The 21,191-nt window shown below is 60.5% G+C and overlaps 1 protein-coding gene across 4 annotated transcripts in view; it reads left to right on the top strand.

The window, feature by feature from the left end:
* Positions 1-21,191, top strand: part of APBA2 (amyloid beta precursor protein binding family A member 2) — a 79,515-nt gene that overhangs the window by 48,376 nt on the left and 9,948 nt on the right. For 3 of the 4 annotated variants that reach the window (XM_037053776.1, XM_037053774.1, XM_037053775.1), the window contains 5 exons: positions 569-1,577; positions 10,570-10,650; positions 11,785-11,821; positions 19,500-19,645; positions 20,493-20,528. In XM_037053776.1, coding sequence (XP_036909671.1) covers positions 609-1,577; positions 10,570-10,650; positions 11,785-11,821; positions 19,500-19,645; positions 20,493-20,528 — 1,269 coding nt within the window. In that variant the 5' untranslated portion in view covers positions 569-608. The remainder of the gene's footprint in view (positions 1-568; positions 1,578-10,569; positions 10,651-11,784; positions 11,822-19,499; positions 19,646-20,492; positions 20,529-21,191) is intronic. The other variant, XM_037053777.1, reaches the window with a different exon arrangement.

Here is a 21,191-nt window from a genome sequence, read left to right as displayed (position 1 = left end):
TGGCTCCACTCCCAGGGGTCGCCTCCCCGGACCTCACCCCCGGAGGAGCCGGAGGGGCGGGGCTCAGCACCAGCCTCTGTGTGGTGCTCTGTGGACAGTCCCTGGCCAATGTCCTCTCACAGCGAGTGCTGCTCGTGCACCGGGGAGGGTGGGGTGCGGGCCTGCCCAGGAGATGGAGGCTGGCTGTCTTTGAGGGTGAGCCGATTGAGACTCGGAGGTGCAGAGCATCTCCTCGCGGGTCTTCATGGAGTCTTCTGAATGAAAGCTGCTCTTCGGTGTTGAGAGACACCACCTGACCCTGTGACCGCTTTCCTGGTCCCGTGGGCTGCCCAGAGTCTGGGGTGAGGCTGGTCAGGGCGCCCCACTGCCTCCCCCTCTGCTCCGGTCCGGCGTGCCCCGCCGTCTCTCCGGCCTGGCTGTGCATTGTTCCTGATGGGCCGCCAGCCGGGGCGGGACGCCCCCTTGTGTGAGCAGAGGCGTGCTCGTTACCAAAGCTCTGAGGCGCTGCTGTGGGTCCCTGTGGCTTTGTGCGGTACTGATGTGATTCTCTCCGTCGTTCCTCCTTCAGCGGCTGCCTCCCGGTGACGATGGCCCTGTGAGCGTCTGCCATGGCCAACCGCAAGCGGCAGAGCACAGCAAGCAGCATGCTGGACCACCGCGCAAGGCCGGGCGCCGGGCCCCACGGGCAAGAGCCCTCGAGCCAGGACACGGAGCTGCCACTGGAGGCCTACGCGCCCCCGGGCCTGGACCTGGCCGGCTTGCGGCCGGAGAGCCCCGCGCCCCCGGCGCAGGATGGCCTGGCGCACAGCCCCGACGGGGACTCCAGCTCCGACTATGTGAACAACACCTCGGAGGAGGAGGACTACGACGAGGGCCTCCCCGAGGAGGAGGAGGGCGTCACCTACTACATCCGCTACTGCCCAGAGGACGACAGCTACTTGGAGGGCGTGGACTGCGACGCGGACCGGTACCTGACTCGCGGCGCGCGCCCCCTGGAGACAGACGAGTGCCAGGAGGCGGTGGAGGAGGAGTGGACGGACTCCGCCGGCGCGCGCCCCTGTGGCCTCGGGCACGAGGGTGGCCAGGGCTACCCGGGGGGCTGCCTCCCAGTCCTGGAGGATGAGGCCTCCGAGCTGGGGCCCATGGACCAGGAGGACGGGCTGCACTACGGCCCCAGCGAGGAGGCCTACCAGGACTACTACGCCCCGGAGGCCAACGGGAACTCGGGCAGTGTGTCTCCCTGCCGCCCCAGGCATGGCGCCGGCGATGTGGAGGACCAGGAGGAGGACATCGACCAGATCGTGGCGGAGATCAAGATGAGCCTCAGCATGAGCAGCATTGCCAGCGCTGGGGAGGTCAGCCCGGAGCACGCCCCTGTGCGGGGCCTGGAGCCGGCACCCGGGGGCCCCATGGAGGCCTGCCGGCCAGGGGAGGCCAGCCACGGCCCCAGCAGACATGAGGGGAGGCCCAAGTCGCTCAACCTGCCTACTGAAGCCAAGCTCCCTGGGGATGCCCCGAGAGGCTTCAAGACCAAGCCCAGGACTCCTGAGGAGAGGCCGCAGTGGCCCCAAGAGCAGGTAGGACTCCAGCAGTCCCCGGGGAGGGGGTGGAGGGCCCCGAGGGCACAGAATGATCTGGCACAGCCTGCTGTTCTAAACTTGTTCTTAATTCTGCACATGTTCTGTTGCGTGCATGCGTGTGCATGCTGGTCACTCAGGGTCACCCCTCTGGTGTGTCAGTAAATGCCAGGAAAGGCTCCTGAGGGGGGCTGATCTTGCCCAGAGGCACCCCCCCAGTCCCTAGCCCACTGTCCCAGACCTGCTCCTGGTGCAGGTGGTCCCTGAGACCATCACTCCTGCCAGGCAGCTCTCCCGGCCAGCAGGACGTGGGCGAGGGTGCGGGACCCCTGCTGCAGCAGTGTTGGGGGCAGCGGCCCCAGTGCAGTTCCCCGGGGGTGGGTCGTTATTATCCTGGTGGTGCTCCACCCGGCACCCCGGTGTGCTGGGTGGTTGGCTGCATGTGACCGATTTGAAAATGACGCCTCGGAGGAGGGACAGAGTCCGGGAGGAGCTGTGCTTGCTGGGGAGCCCGAGGGATCTGAGCCGAGCCCTACTTTTTAATTACACCGAAGTTAAATGAGTTTTCTCATAACTGCACCGGAAAAGCTGTGTTACTCAGACTCGCGGAAAGAGTTCTGTGTGGCTGCTTCTGTGGGCCACGCAGATGAGCGGCTTTCAGGGTGTGTCAAAGCCTGCCTTCTTATTTGTTCCCAGAAGAGCGCGTGTGTGTGAAAGACAGAGCTAGCATTTGAGGGATGAGTCGTCTCGGTGCACTGTCAGACTTTCAGTCCATGCATCCGATGCCTTCGGTTCTTTCTAAAGGCTGTTCAGCGTAAATTGTCGTTTGTGGCAGTTCTGCATGTGCTGCGGGCCCGTGGGGTGTTGGGGTGCTGCCCCCAGGGGCAGGCAGCTCAGGGACCCAGGCTTCAGGCCAAAACACCGCCAGCCCTCTGCAGGGTTGGGCGGAGCCGGGCCGGTCCCCCGGCAGTGAGGACGGTCCCCGGGGTCTACGTGGCTGCCCAAGGCAGGTGAGGCCCTGCTCCGTGCTGTAACCAGCAGTTTTTGTGATGAAGTTCTTGTGAAGAAAAAGGGCCCTCAGAGCCTGGTGTGAGGCAGGCGGTTGGTTCTCCAGCTTTCTGCGAGCTGGACACTCACTTGAGTGGAGGGCTCAGAACTCCGGTTTGGAGGCGCCGGGGATGAATGGGGGAAAATGAACGGGGTGGGCGGCTGCGGTGTCCAAGGGCTGACAGAGGTAGGGTTGTCCTGGGCCTTGGCTGAGAGTTCGGGAGGCCATCCCTTCTTCCAGAAGGGCCACCGAGTGGGAGAGCAGGTGACTTCTGCCCCTAAATTCTGTCACCTTGAAGCAGATGTTCTAATCCAGCTGCTAGAAGGGTGGTTTAGGCTGGTCAGCTCTTGCAGAGCTTTTAGGTTTTATTCGCTCATTCATTCACATGTCATTTCCTTAAGGGGAGAGCTTGGCAGTTTCCAGGCCAGGGTCCCCCAACGTGTGACCAAGCCTCTTCCTGAGGGCTCTGGCGCACCGGAGCCTTCATGTCCTGCAGACCCAGGGGGCTCTTCCGAGTGTGACCCAGAAGAGCCACCGGAGACAGCCACCATCTCCAGTGCAAGGTTACCCGACACAGGAAGCTCCCTGGGAGTGCGTGCTGGTCCCCGGCTTCACACCGCAACCTGCCTCCCTGAATGGAGTTTCTTCCTTCCCCTTGTAGGGCTGTCCTGGCCGCAGGCAGGTGCTCCGAGTCCTGTGACTCCCTTTCCGTCCCCCCCGCTGTCCACATGGTGAGCGCGGCCCAGCCAAGAGTGACGGCTGCTGTTAAAAACAAAACAAAGCAAAAATCTAGCCCTGGCCACTGTGGCTCCACTGGTTGGAGCTTCTCCTTCAGCACCAAAAGGTTGCAGATTCGATTCCTGGTCAGGGCACGTACTTAGGTCATGGGTTTTGTCCTTGTTCAGGAGGCAACCGATCAACGTCTCTCTCTCCCCCTCCTCTCTATCTGAACAGCAGTGGACGTGTTTCCAGGGGAGAATAAAAAAAGTCCCATCACCGATATTTCTGAGCACTCACAGTTGTCTCCGTGGTCCCCACCACCCCACGGCTGGCCCTTCTCATTTCCTAGCGTTCCTCCTCCCCCTCGGCCCGGAGAACAAAGCCGCTGTCGCAGCCCAGGTGGGGCTCTGCCACCAGCTCGCAAAACCCGACTCCCGTGCATTCCCTGTCTGCTGTGTAGTTTTCCCAACTCACTGTCCACTGGGTGTTCTGCTCAGGCCGTGCGGGTGGCCTCGACTTGTCACCTGTTTGCGTGCTCCCCTGGACATGCAGGTGTGGAGAGCGTTTCCTCTCCCACGGAAGCTGTGTTCGCTCACGGTCATGTGGAACATCTGCATTGAATCGGCATTTTCATGCCTGGTTCTGTGGTCCCTTGGTAGCCGACCCCCAGGTGCCAAGTGTGGATAGAAGACCCTGGCTGGGTGTGGGTCCCCCGGCTCCGAGAAGAGCTTGGGTGACCAGGCAGCTGCAGGGTGGGGGTTCTCCGAGCAGTGACCTCCACACCCCCAGGGCACTAATGACAGCCTGTGGGTCCAGCACCAACAGCCCTAGTTCCGCAGGTCGGCGTGTCGCCAGGGCCGGCTGCCGTGTGTCCAGCTCTGGCAAGGCCTGGACTGGTCCATTCAGAGGGCAGCCTGTCGCGTGCTCCCCTGTGGCGTCTGTCACGAGGTAAGGCACTCTGAAAGCGCCTGCTCGGTGCCTGCGTTCTCCCTGCGGGCACTTGTCACTTTGGGCCCTGGTGACTCCACGGTCCGCTCCCCCGTGGGCCGGCCCCACACCAGGCTTCAGTCCATCCGAAAGCATTTGCTTTTCTTGATGTTTGGATGGCAAACAAGTGTTTGTGTTTTGATTATTTGGGGTTTTCAAGATTTCCGCTTATTCTTGGCCCAGCCAAGTGCTTTCCAGAAACAGCCCACTGACCGACAGCAGCAAACCGAAGAAAAATCAATGCGCCGTAGCCGCCGTAACACACAGTGGACCTGTGGTGTGACCCAGGCTCTCACGGGCCCCAGGTGCCGTCCGAGGCGCTGCCCTTGCCTGGAGCTCACTCCCGCCGCTCCTCAGAGCCGCCAGGCGGCTGCATCCCCTCCCTCTCCCCCTCCCCCACGCAGATTGGCACGTGCCGCGTGCTACAAACTGGGGGTGCACGGCTGGAAGGGGCACAGGACCGCACGGCAGGCCCCATTCTGGGGGAGGCAAACACACAGGGGCTCCCTGTCTGGGGGGGCTGAGCATGCCAGAGAGGCGCCTGGTGGGGCCACGGGGTCCGGGCCAGCCTCTGGGGACGGGCTGCAGCGTGGTTGATGGCAGAGATGCTCTGGGTCTCCGAGGGGGGACTTCACGTATTCAGCTGACCAGGCAGGATGTGACGAAGGCATGTACAAGTGTCCTCTGTACAGAGCAGGGCTGCGATTGGGACAGGGACGGGGGCTCTGAACGAGAGCGAGTGGAAGGCAAGGGGCTGGGGATGAGAGGGACAGGGAAGGGCCATCGGCAGGAGTGGCAGGGATGTCGGGAAGGCTGCATGCAGCTGGGCGGTTTGGGGAGACCCTCTGGGGTGGCTCTGGGGGTCACAAGGGCAGAGGTGGGAGGGGCAGTGCAGCGGCACCTGTGAGGATGGGTGGGGACCAGGCAGAGGCCACCCCACACGTGTTGCAGGGGCCAGAGCCACATGCGGCTGACAGAACCCATGAGTCACAGGTGATTCCCTACCAAGTGCAGGGCTCGGGGGAGGGTTTTTAGAAACACCCCCTGTTCAGGAAGAGACCACCTCTCGGAGTGCGAGACTCAGAGATGCGTCATGCCCCCTGTGGCTCACTCGCCCATGCAGTGACACTGTGGCGATGGCAGGCAGCGGGTTCGCACCCGAAGCATCGAGGTCGAAGCCCACGCTGGTCAGTGGCTCAGGAAGACACGGGCCTATGGTGCCAGGAGGCTACCCAAGAACTGCCAGCCCCGCCTCAGCCAACTNTCACGTATTCAGCTGACCAGGCAGGATGTGACGAAGGCATGTACAAGTGTCCTCTGTACAGAGCAGGGCTGCGATTGGGACAGGGACGGGGGCTCTGAACGAGAGCGAGCGGAAGGCAAGGGGCTGGGGATGAGAGGGACAGGGAAGGGCCATCGGCAGGAGTGGCAGGGATGTCGGGAAGGCCGCATGCAGCTGGGCGGTTTGGGGAGACCCTCTGGGGTGGCTCTGGGGGTCACAAGGGCAGAGGTGGGAGGGGCAGTGCAGCGGCACCTGTGAGGACGGGTGGGGACCAGGCAGAGGCCACGCCACAGGTGTTGCAGGGGCCAGAGCCACATGCGGCTGACAGAACCCATGAGTCACAGGCGATTCCCTACCAAGTGCAGGGCTCAGGGGGAGGGTTTTTAGAAACACCCCCTGTTCAGGAAGAGACCACCTTGTGGAGTGCGAGACTCAGAGATGCGTCATGCCCCCTGTGGCTCACTCGCCCATGCAGTGACACTGTGGCGATGGCAGGCAGCAGGTTCGCACCTGAAGCATCGAGGTCGAAGCCCACGCTGGTCAGTGGCTCAGGAAGACACGGGCCTATGGTGCCAGGAGGCTACCCAAGAACTGCCAGCCCCGCCTCAGCCAACCCCAGGGCTGTCTGCAGGGCCGAGGGTGGACCCAGAACCAGCCAGGGCCGGTTCCACAGGCAGCTGTCACAGGAAAGAGTCTGGCCCTTTTCCTCCAGAGCCTGGACTGTGGGGGCTGAAGGACGCTCAGCACGGGGCTTGTGGGAGCCCATTGCCTGGCTCCGCGGGGTCAGCAGAGCGTGCATGGCCTAGGCTGGTGTCTGGCCCAGGCCTGCATCTGGTTGCGGTCCATTAAGAGGCATTTCCTGAGAAGGCCACGTGCCGCTGTCTCTGGTGCTGACACGCTGTGGGGCCCACCCCACGGTTGCCCTCTGCCCTGCTCTGCCTGTGGGCCCGTGAGTCTGCACTAGAGGCTGGGCGTGGGGTGCTGCTGGGCAGAGCAGGTCGGGTTGTGAGGGGGATGTCGCTGCTTGCGTGTGTTTGTGTGGTGGGGTTGGGGGTGCCCATCCGCCCTCCTCCGTCCACCTTCACTGGCCCCAGCACTTGCTGAGGCCTCTGATTGTGCCTATGGGGCCTGGTGGCCCAGTCTGACACTTCCCACCTACACTCAGGTCTCCCACTTGCCTCCCCAGAGCAGCTACAGCAGGGACACCTGTTCCTGACCTCCCTCCCTCCCAACCAGCCGGGCTGGGTCCGCTGGCTCCTGACCGTCAGGCCCAGCGACACAGACTCACCCCCCGGAGAGTCCCCACCAGGTTGGCTCACCCTGGGCCCACCCTCTCCCTGGCCAGTCGCTCAGGGTTTCTGTGCTTTGGGGCACTGCCCCCACTTCATTCTGTCGTAGGGACTGAAAATGGACACCCCACTCTGCTACGGTCTAGTCCCTGCTTCGTTCATTCACTCACTCGTTTGTTCACTCATTTGGTCACTGCAACCCCAGCGCACAAAGGCCAGCACGCCAGCCACCTTCGGACATAGGGAAGTTCGCCTTCTGGAAGGGAGGGACGACCCAGCTGCTCACTGGCCCGAGACGTGCTCCGAAGCAAGACCACAGACGGCCCAGGGCGCGTCCTGCCTGGTGAAACTTGCAAGGGACGGGAAGCTGCTGCCTAGCACCTTCCTCAGGGTTCGTCTCCACTCCCCCTTCCAAGCACCAGGAAGAATGAAGAAGAGCAAATGGACCCCAATGGTTCCAACCCATTGACACTGGGCCGTTCGGCCCACATTGAGAGCTCATGGCCTGGGTTTTGTTTTTGGTTAGTTTTGTTTTTTTGCTTTGTTTTGTTTTGGGTACCTGTGGGGTTTGTGCCACAGGTAGGAGAGGAAGCACGAGAGAAAGCCTCTTAGATGAAGCAGCGATTCGTCCGTCCTTTAAGAGGAGGGTGCCCTGGCCCATGCTCCAGCCTGGAGGAAGCTCGCAGACGCCACATGAGGCAAACCCCGCGGAGTGCACTCTCGGGAGGCGTCCAGAGCAGCAGAACTCACAGGGACGGACAGAAGGACAGACAGAAGGGGGTGGGGGGGATTTGGTCTCACAGGGACGGGGTTCCACTGGGGAAGGTGAAAGGCTTCCCGGACGGACGGACAGATGGTGGTGGTTGCACAGCCGTGCGAATGCACCTGACGCCGCTGGACGGTGCACCTGACACTGGCTACCCCAGACCTTTTGCTTCGTGTGTGTTCCCCACAGTTGGGAGGAAACAAGTGGGGCTGACTCGGTGCCGCACGGGCAGGAGCGTTCTGGGCCGTCGGACGCTCCCTCGGGGTCACCACTCACGGCAGGCGTGCCTGCGGGTCATTTGGGTCCCGCTGGGTGTCCTTAGAGTTACATTGCCAAGTGCGCCGGTCAGGTGACAGCCAGTTCTGTCCCCCCTCTTCCTCCTCCTCAGTTTCCGGAGAAGTGACTGTTCCTTCCACACATTCAGAGCAGGTAGATTTAATAGATGCTAACGGGATCGCTGGCATCTTTCCATCCTCGCTGGTTAAGCGCGTTTCTCAAATTAGGCGCTGCAGGACTTCGAGTGAGTGCCCTAGGCAGGCCCATCCATTATTTAGGGCCCGTGACAGACCGAGGCTCAGAAACCCTCGTCCTGGGAGACCAGAGTGTGGATTTGGCTCTTCCTGCCGGAATGGCGCCAGTGCAGACGGGTGGAAGTTCAGTGCGGGAAGCGCCCCAGGCAGTGGAGCCGTCCTGCGAGGGATGGTTTTCTTTTGCTCTTCTACACCTTGGCTTCCTGGTCCATTTCTCGCCTGTCAGGGGAGGTTTCTGGGATGTGCGAGCAGAGCTGGAGGCTGAGCCTGCGGCGGTCGGGGACTCGGGGGACGCTGGCCTGGGCCCACCTCTGCCACGGAGCACCGCTGGTAGCCAACTGCTTGCACGGGGCTTCTCGCCTTCAAATCAGTGGGGGGGGGGGTGGGGGGGGCATGCAGAGACGGCAGCACAGCGGTGGAATCTGGGGCACAGCAGCCCCGCCAGCCACCCCACCGTTGTAGAAAGGGAGCGTGCACATTTCTTTCTCATCAGAGAATCGAGCAGAACCAGGCACAGTCCAGTCTTGTTCTGTAGCACGTCTCACCTAACGGGCCCTGCGGGCTCATGGCTTCAGCTGGGCCCCTCAGGGCGCGCCTGTTGTGTGCGCAGAGGGCCCCAGCTGACCCCTCCAGAGCTGGACGGAGGGAGGCACGATTCTAGGAAAGTCCAGTGAGGAAGGATGATTGACACATTGGAAAACAGGGAACATGAAATGGTTCCCAGGGCAAGACTGTTACTTCACCAGTCGCCCCCCAGCCCTGGGGTTCCTTGGGCCCGGAGCCACGTGCGAGGGGAGAGAGGACCGTCCCCTGGGGAAAGCACGAGGGGCTTGGCTTGGAGCCGCTGCCCGGCCCCGAACGTGAGCTACGATGTGTGTCCTAAACACACCCCTCGTTCCAGAGGAAGCTGGAGAACATTCGGCCTTTCTTCCAGATGGCATGGGTGTGAGAAGGTGTGCATGGGCGTGAGAGAGCATGCGTGTGAGAGGGTGCGCGCACGCTGCCTGTGGCTTTATGCAGAGCCACGTGGGTACGTCGCTGTGTTTGCAGCGAGATTGAGCAGACAAGATCAGAATTGACACTCAAAAAAAAAATCCCCAGCTTGCATTTCACCAACTGGAGCCAAGATGTTTATTAGAACAATTTACTCAAATCAGTTTACTTTGTTTTACAGGCAAAAGCCAGCCCTGCGCCAAGCCGCTGTCCCGGGTCCCGGCAGGCCGTGGCTGGTCTGAGGCACCGGTGGTTCCGTTTTCAGAGCTCCATGGGGGCGGGGGGGGGGGGGGGTCCTGCCACGTGCACACAGCCTGCACTTCACTCGCCATCTTCAGGGTGGGGGCACAGCAGCTATCAGAGAGGGGCACGGCCTGCTTTCCCCGAGGGCTGTGAGGACCAGGGGCCCCTGGTGGCATCTCATTCTGACGGGTGCCGGCTGCTGGGACTTGGGGAAAGCACAAACGGGTGTAAGCAGCACCTTCGTCCGAGATGCCCAGAGCCCCAGGTCCACGTGGCCCCTAACTGCAAATTTCAGAGGCTGCACCCTGGGCAGCAAGCCCGCCATCTGTCCCCAGGGATGAGAATCAGAGTGGTAGATGGGGTCCCCCGGGGTGGAGCAGCAAATGCCCCCCCTTTGAAAACAACCCTGGTTGTTCAGCCTGAGCCGTGGTTGTCATGGTGACAAGGGGTCCAGAGGGAGTGCAAGAAGGTGCTGATGTGGAGGGAAGGGTGGGGCTGGCAGGCGTTGGGGCGAGTGGCCCTGTGACCCTGTGTCACCCTAGAGGGGGGCACCTCTGCCATTTGCCATAGGCACCGAGTGCCAGGCAAGCAGCCGTCCTCACGTGGCCTCTTCCCTGGCACGTCCGGCCACCCGATCAGAATCTTCTGTCGCTGTGTCTGATTCCACTTACATGAGGTTCCTCCAGTTGTCGAATGGGTGGAGACGCCCTGGGTGGGACAGAAGAGGGAGTTCGTGGGGGAGGGGACAGGTTTCAGCTCCGCTGGGACCGGGATGAACAGATTTTGGATTTGGACGGTGGGGACAGTTATGTGACCGTGTGAACGCACCTGGTGCCTTGGGACTGTGCACTTTAACGTGGTGGAGGTGGCAGATGTTATGTTATGAGTGTTTTACCACAACCAAAACAACGAGTTAATGAAATGAGAAAATAGGACTCAAATAGTATTTTAGAATGAAGGGGCTTGTGTCGTGAGAGAAAAGGCTGACTGTGCAAATGCACTCCGGCCCCGCACAGAGATGTGTGCACAGGCGTGCACCTGCGGCTGCCAGGATCTGTCCCCTCGCAGCCCCGGTCTTGCTCTGCAGCTGCGACGTAGGGAGCAGCGTCCTCACCTTGCGCTTCCCGTTTCCAGGTCTGCAACGGCTCGGAGCAGCCCCGGAAGCAGCAGCGCTCAGACCTCAATGGGCCTGCGGACAACAACAACCTCCCGGAGGTAACTGCGGGGAGGGGCGTTCGGCCTGGGGCCCGGGGCCTGGGGTGGGGCTGCTGGCCTGTCTGGTTGCTCGGGTGTGCCACAGGGGTCCAGCCCAGCTGGGCGTCCTTGGAGCGGGAGGAGGAGTGAGGGCGGCCGGCTCTGCTAGTGCAGGCTCGCACCATGTGTGTCCACGGGTGGGGGGTCGTCGGCGCCTCCATATTGGACTAAAGCTCATTCTCCCCATTGTCTGACATGCTCTAAACCCAACTTTCCACCGTGGCACTGCCGACAAGGGGGGCCAGATCGTTCTGTGTTGGGGAGCCACCCTGTGCCCTGGGGGTGCTTAGTGGCCTCCCGGTCTCTGACCCCTCAATGCCAGTAGCAGCCCCTCCCCAAGTTGTGGCAAAGCCAGGTGTCCCCTGGCTGGGAACCCTGTTCTTCCCAACAGCAGGAGTGTATGAAACAGCCCCGTGCAAACAGACTCGGCCACAGTGGGGCTGCTCACGTGAGGCCGGAAGTAGCCACGCGATTTGGGTGACGCTGATGCAGCGATGATGGCCCTGCCGGGTGCTGCCCGGCCCCCTCTGTCTTGCTCTGATGGATGGGCTTGGCGGCGGCTCTCATACCCTCCAGCGGGAGCACCTTTGGGCTGCATGGCCTCTCGGTGCCCTTCTGGCCCCGACGCGCTGATGTGAGGGTCCCCAGGAGTTAGATGATGGCCTTTGGTTCCCCACAGTTAACTTTTTAATCCTCACCCCAGGATATGGTTTCATTGATTTTTAGAGAGAGGAAGGGGTAAAAGAGAGAGAAACATGAAGAGAGAAACATTGATCGGTTGCCTCCCATATTCACCCTGACGAGGCATCAAACCTGCAAACTTTTGGTGCACAGAACGACACTTCAAACCACTGAGCCACCCGACCAGGACACCCCCTAATTAAGTTATAAGCATAATTCTGGATGCTGGTTATCCCTCAGAAGCAGAGTACCGTGCCCTCCCGCCCATCGCAGTGCAGGATGAGACCGGCTGCCTCCTGGGGCCGACTTCCCGGGAGCTCCGGTCATCACGGGGCTCAGCCTTGCACTGTGCTGCTGCCCTCAGCCTGGCTTACGGCCACCTGCTCACACCTGTCGTCATTTCTCTCCTAACAGACGAAGAAGGTGGCCTCCTTCCCAAGTTTTGTGGCTGGTAAGTGACTGAGTTTTCTCTCTCTCGGGGGGTGTGGGGACAGTTGCATTTTCTGTCAAAGCACACGATACTGTTAGTTTTTCAGGGGCGGGGCAGGTTCTCCTGCAAAGCCCGTGTAGAGAGCACACCTTCGGGGTGGAGAAGGCTCCGGGAGTTGGGGTCCCTGGGCATTTGCTTGCGCGAGTGCCACCGAAGCCCCTCTCAGGTGTGTCAGGGGTCCAGTTAGTCCGGGGACGGCCAGCCTGGTAGGCCACCCCATGCGATTACCCTGCAGCTGCAGGCTCACACGTGCCACCGAGGGTTGAACCGATGGCCCGCTGCTTTGGTCACGCAGTAGTGATGAGGGCGGACGCCGTAGGTGGGAATGCAGGCCGGGCCTCTGGTTTCCAGCTCTTCGTTTTCCTCCACCCTCCTGTCCTGTCTCTTTGGAAGGGGTTAATACTGCATTTCAGCATTGATTAAAAGCCAAATGGTGGACCCGTTTTGTGTCGATTTTGGGGGCAGTGAGTGTGCCTGCTGGGCTCTGGGGTGTGCCAGGCAACCTTGGGGGGCTCCACAGGAGGTCCCCTGGTTCCACAGTGAAGAGTCTCCTCCGTAGGGTCTCTGCCAGAAAGGGGTCCCCTGCCCTTGCGAATGTGGCACCACAGACCAGGTGAACTTGGCTCTTCCACTAGGCCGGTTGTTCACTTTATGGAGGTAACTGAATCTGCAGGAATTTTAGAACTTTAGAACTTTAGACCTTTCTGGCCCCGTTCTTTGTTTGTGGCCTCACAGCAGTGCTGTCCGGTGGCCGTGCCTGTCCTGCTGTCCCCACCCCCGGAAACCGTCAGCCTGCTCTCTGTGCTCTCAGCCTGTTTCTGTTCTGTGTTGTTCTGGCATCGGTTTTGGGTTTTTTTAGATTCCGCGTGTGAGTGAGATCACACAGCATTTGTCTCTCTCTCTCTGGCTTCCCTCTGTGTGATGCGCCCGAGGTCCACCGCGTTGTTGGAAGTGCAGGATTTCATAACAGGTAGTCCCCTGGTAGGTTTTTCTTGTGTTCCCTTGTCCGAGGAGGCAGATCAAAAAGGTGTCCTGTGGGAGAGTGGCACAGCTCCGTCTGGCCGGCCTTCCCTCCTCTCTCTCTCACACACGCGCACGCGCGCGCACCTGGCCCGTTGTCTCCGCCCCACGTACAGAAGAGATCCGTCCCCCTGCATATTCCCGCCCGCTTGGCCGTAGAGGAGCTGACCACAGAGACAGGTTCAGTCCCGGGTTGTCTGTCGGTGCCAGGATTCCTGTATTAGCCTTGCAGTCAGTACACACTCCCGTGACTTTTCTTTTCCACAAATACAGCGTGTGATCCTGTCTCTAGTGCTCCACTGGGCGTAAATAGGTTTATAGCAGCTTTTCTTCACTGGTAGTGGTCTGTTAAGAGTTCTGTGGCTGCTGTTTGGGTCAAGACAAGAGTGAACCATGAACTCGACCTTGGCAGTCTCCTTTCCTCTCTGCGCGTCCCAGACCGGAGTCCCTACCTGTGGAGGAAGCCACTGTGAGACTTCCAGCGAATCCTTCCAGAAATTCCCTGGGCGCATACAGGCCTACATGCAAACTTTTGCTTAAAATAGATACTGACCTGGCCTCGTGGGTCCGCACTTTGCTGTTTCATTTCTCAGTAGGTCTTGGAGACGACACGTCGACCCCCCCCATCCCCCCAATTGTTTCAGTGACAGAGCAGGGTCCTGGGACAGGGACCTGTGACTGGGTAATTAGTCTGCAGTGAGGGCGGTGGTGAGCAGTCTCGCGGATGTGTCTTTGCGCTCAGCGGGGCATCCTTTTAGAGCACGGGACAGGCCCGCAGCGTGCGGACTCAGACAGAGCTGGCGGGTCGGCCTGCTGCAGAGCAGGGCAGGGCGCAGGGCAGGTCCTGCCGCCCTCCGTTCCGTCTCAGTGCGGCTCAGCCGCGCGGTGCGCCTTCCACCCATTGGGTCTTCGCCCCGGGTGCACCGGTGAGAAGCCGCAGCTCGTTCCCTCCACGCGCACTTCCTGCATCAGAGGTGAACGCAGACTCATTTCCCGTTTGTGCGCGGTTTGCGTTCTCTTCCGGGCAGTGTCGGTTTTGGTGGTTCTTTCCGGTTTGTGCTCCTCTTTCCATAGAAAGGAAATGGGCACTTTGATGTTTTTTTGTTAACATTTTCCTCAGATTACTGTTGTCCTTTTTGATTTTGGGGGGTACATTTTTTATGTTGCTGAACATTTTACGTAGTCAAATAGACTTGTCTTTTTTCCCTGAGTTTTTGAGGTTAGTGTGACCGTCACACTCTAAGACTTATTTCTACGCGCGCCATGCATTACATTCGTCGACGTAGGAGAAGGCAGCTGTGGACTGCATAGAATTTTCCATCCCCAAAGGGACTTCCCTTTCCATTTGTTCTGGGTTGTTTGTAATCAATCAAATTTTAGTTGTAAAAATTTGGCTTATATGTTGTTAGTTTATTCCTTGGAGTTTTATCCTTTTTCTTGCTTTCATAAACCTTACATTTTTGTTTTACTTTTTTCTAACTTGTCGCTAGCTATAGGTCCAAAGAAAGCTATTGATTTTTTATATATTAAATTTGAAACCACTGCCTTCGTGAGTTCTTATTCTTTATAATCGATGTTTAGTTATTTTCTTGTTTTTAGGGAAACAAACTTATTTACTCTATTTATCTACGAAGAAGAATGGTTCTTGCCGTTTCCTGTTTTGTTCTCTGTTGTTTTCGTCTTCTGAACTTGGATTAGGTGGAACACAGGGAACGATGTAATAGGTAACATCCCAGTCACATTCAAAAATGACAAGTTTTTGAAAGATCCATCCATTTAATGACATCATCAATAACTGCAAACATACACAACAGTGCACCTGACTGGTAGACTGTGCTTAAGATGAACATGCTGATCGACGCCGGCCCTGTGTCAGGACGGCACGTAGTTCTGACATTTGTCCCCAACCCTCCTCCTGACGCACACGAACGTAGTCCCGCATTCGTTTTGACCCACTAGTCATACAGCGGTCTCAGCAGAACCGCGCCAGCATCCAGGCACATCTGACCGCGGGGGCCGTGGAAGATGTGTTGGCACTGACCTTGGCCTTTGGCCTGCAGCCCTCGAGGGCGGGACCCTCATATCACGGTGCCTTCAGATCGTTCGAACTAGTTCCTCTCCGCGTGGGCTCGCCAGGCTGGACGCGCCTCTGGATTCGCTTTCCTCTGAATGCACTTTACCACGCGGTGCAACTCCATACACCGAGCGGCCCCGAGAGGAGACCCCCCAAGCAGCACAGGCCGCGACATCTGCCTCCCCTCTGGCGATGATCCGTGCTGACGTTTCCTGTATTTCTATCCTAAGCGGCTCTTCTCCTTTCTTAGGCAGACGGGGATGAATTTGACCTCCTTGTCTCCGTCTCCTGTGTCGTACTTAATAGGACATTCCGGAGATGAGACGCAGTACATGCCAGTCCCGCCCTGGGCGGCAGCGGTCCCCGGCGAGGGAGATTGGGGTGGTCCCAGGTTTTGTCCCTGCAGTGCGCAGCCTCCTGCGTTTTCCTGTTTTTGCCGGTTTTCTTCTCCCTTTGCCTTCCCTCCAGGGGCAAGCCCGTGCGTAGGGCCTGTCCTGGGCAGCCTGTGCGTGGTATTGAGTTCAACTTTGACTCAATGTTGTTGCTTCTCTTCCCTCCACCCCCCGCCGTGGCCAGGGGCTTTGTCTCACCCGTGTGGTGTCAGAAGTGCCACACAGACCTGCAGACCTGGGCACAGCCTCCCGCCGGAGACCGTCCTGTGGGTCTGCTTATTCAGACAGCATCTCTTCTCTGTCAGCCATTTGGCATCACCAGTAATGGGGGGTGCTTGGAGGCATGGTGTGCGGTGATGTGGGGGGCAGGCTGGTGCGTGGGGGAGGTGTTCCCGGCAGGCAGGGCCCCTTCCAGGGCCTGGAGACCATGCTCGGGGCTGTGCACAGCAGGTCTCCTCTGGGGGCCAGTTTCTCAGCTCTGACGTTCCTCCCCTCCTGCCTCTCTGTCCCTTCTAGGCCCCTCCCCAGGGCCAGCTCTTGCGCCGATCTGGCGCTTCTGTGGCGTGTGGCTTCGGCACTCCTCTGGCCTCTCCTCCAGATCAGCCGCCACCAGCAGCTCCCCTGCTCCCAGTCGCACGGAGTCCCCTCTGCACGTTGGGCCCTCGCCCCTTTGGGCATCTTCTCTCTCCTGTTGCACCCACTTCCCCTCTGCTGGCTGTGGAGCACGTCTGTCCTGTCCTGGGTCTGTCCACAGCCACCAGTGTCTCCTTAACCGGAGTTTGGAAATGGCTGCCTCAGTGTCTGCACACCCCCCCAGTTTACCGGCTGGCTTCTGCCTGGTCTCCTCCAACAGCTCTCCAAGGTCATGACCAGCTTCCTTGTCACTTTGCTCAGAACAAAAGGGCTCTCTGTTCTCCCGCTAGCAGCTGGCTGAACCTCCCGCCCTGCGGCTCTGCTCTCCTGACCTCTCTCTGTCCTCTCTCTGACCTCTCTGTCCTCTCCGCCAGTCTGCCCTGCTTCTGGGTTGCCAGTTCGCCTCCCTCTGCCCACCCATGGGGTGTAGCTGCTCCGAAGGGCTAGTCCTGGGCCCTCCCCACCCTGGGCCCCCATCTGCCCTGACAATTCAGCCAGGTCTGCCCCCGCGCTGGACGCAACACTCGTGCATTTGTGCTCCCGAGTCCGGCTGTCTGCCCAGCTGCTTTCGGATGACTCCTGGCTCCTGCAAGTGAACTTGCCCGGAATCCCCACCCCCCGAGCGCAGCCCACTCACAGGTCCCCTCCCTGTGAGTGGCAGCTCTGTCTGTCCAGTCCTGCTGCCCAGCCCTCCTGTCCTCGCCTTGCACTGCGGTTGGTCTTCTGGTCCCGTTGAAAGTGTCCAGTCTGTCATGGCTCTCAGGCGCCGTCACCCTGGTCCTCACCATCGTCGTCACCAACACCACCACCCCACCACTTGCCAGGACCCGCAGCAGCCTCCCAGTCCCTCTCCTTCCTTGCTCTCTGCTCTTCGCCTCTCTGCAGCCAGAGTTACTTTCTGAAGCCAGCATGGTTGGGCCACTTCCCTGACCGACACCCTGTAGGGACAGTGCCAGGTGTGGCCCCAGGGTCCTCACATCTGGCCGCTGCTTTGTCTGTGTCCTCAGCTCGTTGCGGCTGCCGGCCTACGCCCGCCCAGGTGTGCGCATCTTTTGTGGCTCACCTGCGGCTCCGCACTCCCTGTGACCCCAGGGCATGTGTGCCTGCCCCTGCCTTAGCCTGGAAGGCCCTCCTGCTTCCTTCCGTGGCTTGTTGGTTCCTGTGTGCCCTGCAGACCTCAGCTCAAAGCGCGTCCCTGGCTTCTTCCTCGGCACTGTGCCCTTCCTGGCATTTACCACGGGCCACCCTGGTGCTTTCACTCTGGGCCTGTGGGGCCAGCCTCAGCCTGTGAGCTCTGCATTTGTCATGGAGCACTGTCCATAGACAGGGCCGGGCTCCGAACTGCACAGTCCCTGCACTGGCAAGGGCGATCCTGGGCAGAGCCACCAACGCGACTTTGGCTGTCATGGTGGGTGCAGTTGGGACACGGAGGCCCACTCCGTGGGCTGGAGGCCCTCTGGGTGCACGCCTCATTCTCAGCAACCCCTGCCACAGCCCCAGGGAAACAGGCACTGGTCTGGGGGCTCACGAGACCCCCTGAGGCGAGAACAGTCACTGGAGCCTCTGTCCACACCCACCTTCCTGGGGCGGGGTGGGGTATCAGGGGCGGGGCTCCAAGCACAGCTCTGGGGGCCCCACCCCCGCCCTGTGCAGAGTCAGCAGGCCTCTGGCGTCCCCACGGGCCACAGCCGAAGGCCCCACAGGAAGGGATGGGGCACCTTATTCTCCTCACGGACACATTCTACTCACACCCATGCAAGTGTAAAGGTCGGGGCAAGAAAGCAGAAAGGAGGAACCGCCCTCTGGGAGACTGCCTCTCTCTAATCCTCCGTCTCTGGTCCTTCGTCCTCCTGACTCCCGTGGCCGTCTCAGCCCAGGGGTGGCTCAGGAGCTGAGCCCCCAGTAAGAACAGGTCATACTCTCAAATGCCAGCCGACTGCATTCGCCTGGTGGCAAAGCTGTTCGATTTTTGCTTCCGCCTTTGTGACCCGAGCTGAGGGCTGTGTCTGCAGGACCGAGCCACCCTCCCCCCACCTGCTCTGCTCTTCTCCGCCTCTTGGTTTTCTTCCCTAACGTGTGGGGGGCCGGGTCCGCCAGGCAGGCCAGTGCTTCAGGATCCCTTGCAGGACCGGTTCCTGTTCGAGAAAGAGCAGGATGGGGATGACAGGCGCCCCCTAGAGGAGTGGCTGAGTGCTGCTTGCAGTTGTAGCAAAGCCCTGACCCCTCCCCGGCATCTCCCCAGGGAGCAGATGCCTGTGGGTGCCAGGTGGGCACACTGTGCCCACATGACTCTGTGTCCCCAGCTGGGCCCAGACCTGGCGAGGCTCACTGCAGGGTGAGATGGGGCCCGGCTTGACTAAATCTACTCAGGAACAGAGATTGCAACAGAACGGGGACCTCAGGACGGGCCAGTGAGCTCACCGAGGGTCTGGCAGATGGGGAGTTCAAAGACAGCAGCCTTGGCAGGTAGTTGAGTGGAAGGGAAGGCCTCTCCCCCACCCCAGGGGTTGGGGGCCCATGGGGTGCCATGCAAGCCTGCACTCTCCAGATGGGACATGGGGACACTTGCCAAGGCCAGTTCTGGTGCCGGCTGAGGTGGGGCAGTTACCCCAGGGCTGCTGGGACCCCCAGGCCTTTCCTGCAGAGCAAAGTGATGCCATCTACTGGTCAGTAGCTGTCACTGCAGGGAGGGAGTGACTGACCCCACCATAGGTGACTGCTGGCAAATGACAGACCCAGGGAGCCTGACTGAACCAGGGCTCCAGGTGCGTGCACAGGGAGGGGTTCCTTCTGCCTCCCCCTCCCCGTGCGCCCTCTGCTCTGTGTTCCCAGCCCTGCCCAGCAGGGGGGGGTCTGTCGCCTCCAGGCCGGGGACCAAAGTGCCCGCGATGGAAGGAGCAGCCGAGCCAAACCCAGTGGTGCAGCCTGGCAGGGGTCAGGCAGCCCCCTCCCCCCGCAAAGGGCAGGGCTGGGCCTGTGGGTGGGGGCGGCGGCCTGTGTCTGTCAGAGGGGTTCACTCCCCAGAAGACACGCAGGGGAGTTCTCATCTGCCCGAAGTCAGTGTCCCCTCACGGCGGCGTGACCTGGGGGTGTGTGTGTGTGTGTGTGTGTGTGTGTGTGTGTATGTGTGTATGTATATATATATATATATATATATGAACACACACAGTGGGCAGGAGACCCAAGAGCACAGGCAGAGAAGGCTCTCGAGGAATCAGAGGGTGACGGCAGTTTCTCTCACCATCCTGAGTTCTAGAGGGTTCCGGGGAAGGCACAGGGATGGCGCCGCATTGGGGAACGGGAGCCTCCTGGAGTTGGAGCACCTGGCGGTCATCTCGGAGGTGGCACTGGGTCCCGAGCGGCCTGGGTCCCGGAATTGTCCTCCTGACAGAGTCTGTGCGCAGTTTTCTGGCCTGAGGGCTGGTGGCGTCTCGCACCGCCCACACTGCCCCCCTCCGTCCCCTTCCTGCCACCCCGTCGTCCTCTGACCTTCGGGCGGAGGCTGACCTCGCCCCTTCAGTTCCAGGCCCCTGCGAGCCAGAAGACCTCATCGATGGGATCATCTTCGCTGCCAACTACCTGGGGTCCACCCAGCTGCTCTCGGAGCGGAACCCCTCCAAAAACATCCGGATGATGCAAGCACAGGAGGCTGTCAGCCGGGTCAAGGTAGGGGCGGGGCCAGGGACGGGGGCCAGGGCCTGGCGGTGCATCCAACTCGGACCCACGGCCCTCGGCGGGAAAGCCCCAGGTGCGGGGTGGGGGGGGCGGGGGGGGGCCTTTGGCCTCACGCAGGAGGGTGCTGGGCCGGGGCCACATTCCTCGTTCCGTAATGAGGAACTGCCCCGGCCCCTGCCCGCAACCCCGCTCTGGGGGCAGCAGGATGTGTGAGAGAGGATGCGGGGAGGCATCCTCTCTCGTAGGACGTGGTACCTGGGGTTCGTGTCCCGGTCCGACAGCCTGGGCCCTTAGCGCCGTTCAGGGTGCTGCCCGCTTAAAGGGAGACAGACATCATGTTTCCTTTCACTTTGTGACCTCCAGGAAACTGGGGCCTACTTGAGCTCTGGGTGCAGCCACGCTTGGCCAGAAGGTCGTAGGGTCAGAGGGGGAGGGGTGCGGTGGACCACGGTTGCTGTCCCCCTGTGGGGTGACGAACTGAGTCTGCCCCTCCCCTGTCCTGACCTCTCCTAACCGAGGGGGAGGAATGTGGCTCCTGAGCCCACCAGAGGGCAGCACTGAGCCCGCCCGCGGGGCCCTGCAGCTCTGCAGGCGGCGCGCTCTGCCCCCACTGTCCTCTGCCCCGCCCCGGCCCCCCTGCAGACCCGGGGGTTGGTGGCGTCTGGGGCGCTTAAGGGATGTGTGGGGCCTCTCGCGTGCTTGCCCACCAAGGGCCTGGCTGCCCACCTGTCCCCCGGCCGAGGTCTGAGCCCTGGGGCATGGAGCACAGAGCTGCCGCCCCCCCATTCTCTTGGCGCCCACGTGTTTGTCTTTGTTTTCTCTCTCACATGCTGTTCAGAGGATGCAGAAAGCTGCTAAAATCAAGAAAAAAGCGGTGTGTAGGACTGCGGGCCTTGCTTGTGTGTCTGTGGCTTGTGCGGTGCAGGTGGGGGGGTGGGAGGTGGGTTCCCCCCAGAAGCAGATACCCTGGCGAAGGGTGTTTCCTCCGCCCTTGAGATAAACACTAGACTTTTGGGTCAAACCACACTTTTTTTCAAACCCTTCGCTGACAGAGGACTGCAATCATACCCCTTTTGTCTTTTTCATCCTTGAGGCGCTGTGTGCCGGAATGTGCTGGAATGTGCTGGAACGTGGTTAATGTGGCGATGTTACTGTTTTGCATAGGCGTTTTTAAGTGTGGCATTTGCCTCGGCCTCCTGCAGAGAGTTAATTAAATTGTTCCGATATTTAAAGACTCATTAAGTTTAATTCACTAAATCTAGTGGATGAGAAGTTCAGTTCTCCCAGGAGACGCGTCTCTGGTGAAATCTCTCTGGGGCAGGGACAGACCCACAGAAAGCGGCCGCCCCTCTGTCCTGTGTTTGTGAACCTGGTCACCCGGTAAAGGCGGGGCACTTTCTAACTGTCCCCCACACAGCCGCCCCCACACAGGAAGTAGCAAGTGCCCTGTGTGAGAAAGCTCCCAGCCCTGGCTTGTAGCTTAAACAGCAAGAGGTTTAGCCCTCCATCCACGCCTGGAGCCAAGTTTCCTGGGGGT

This window comes from Sturnira hondurensis, unplaced genomic scaffold (genome assembly GCF_014824575.4).
Source record: "Sturnira hondurensis isolate 20B ecotype Veracruz unplaced genomic scaffold, ASM1482457v3 Scaffold0007865, whole genome shotgun sequence".
Classification (NCBI taxonomy): domain Eukaryota; kingdom Metazoa; phylum Chordata; class Mammalia; order Chiroptera; family Phyllostomidae; genus Sturnira; species Sturnira hondurensis.
The sequence above is the reverse complement of the archived record's forward strand: the minus strand, read 5'-3'. Positions and strand labels throughout refer to the sequence as shown.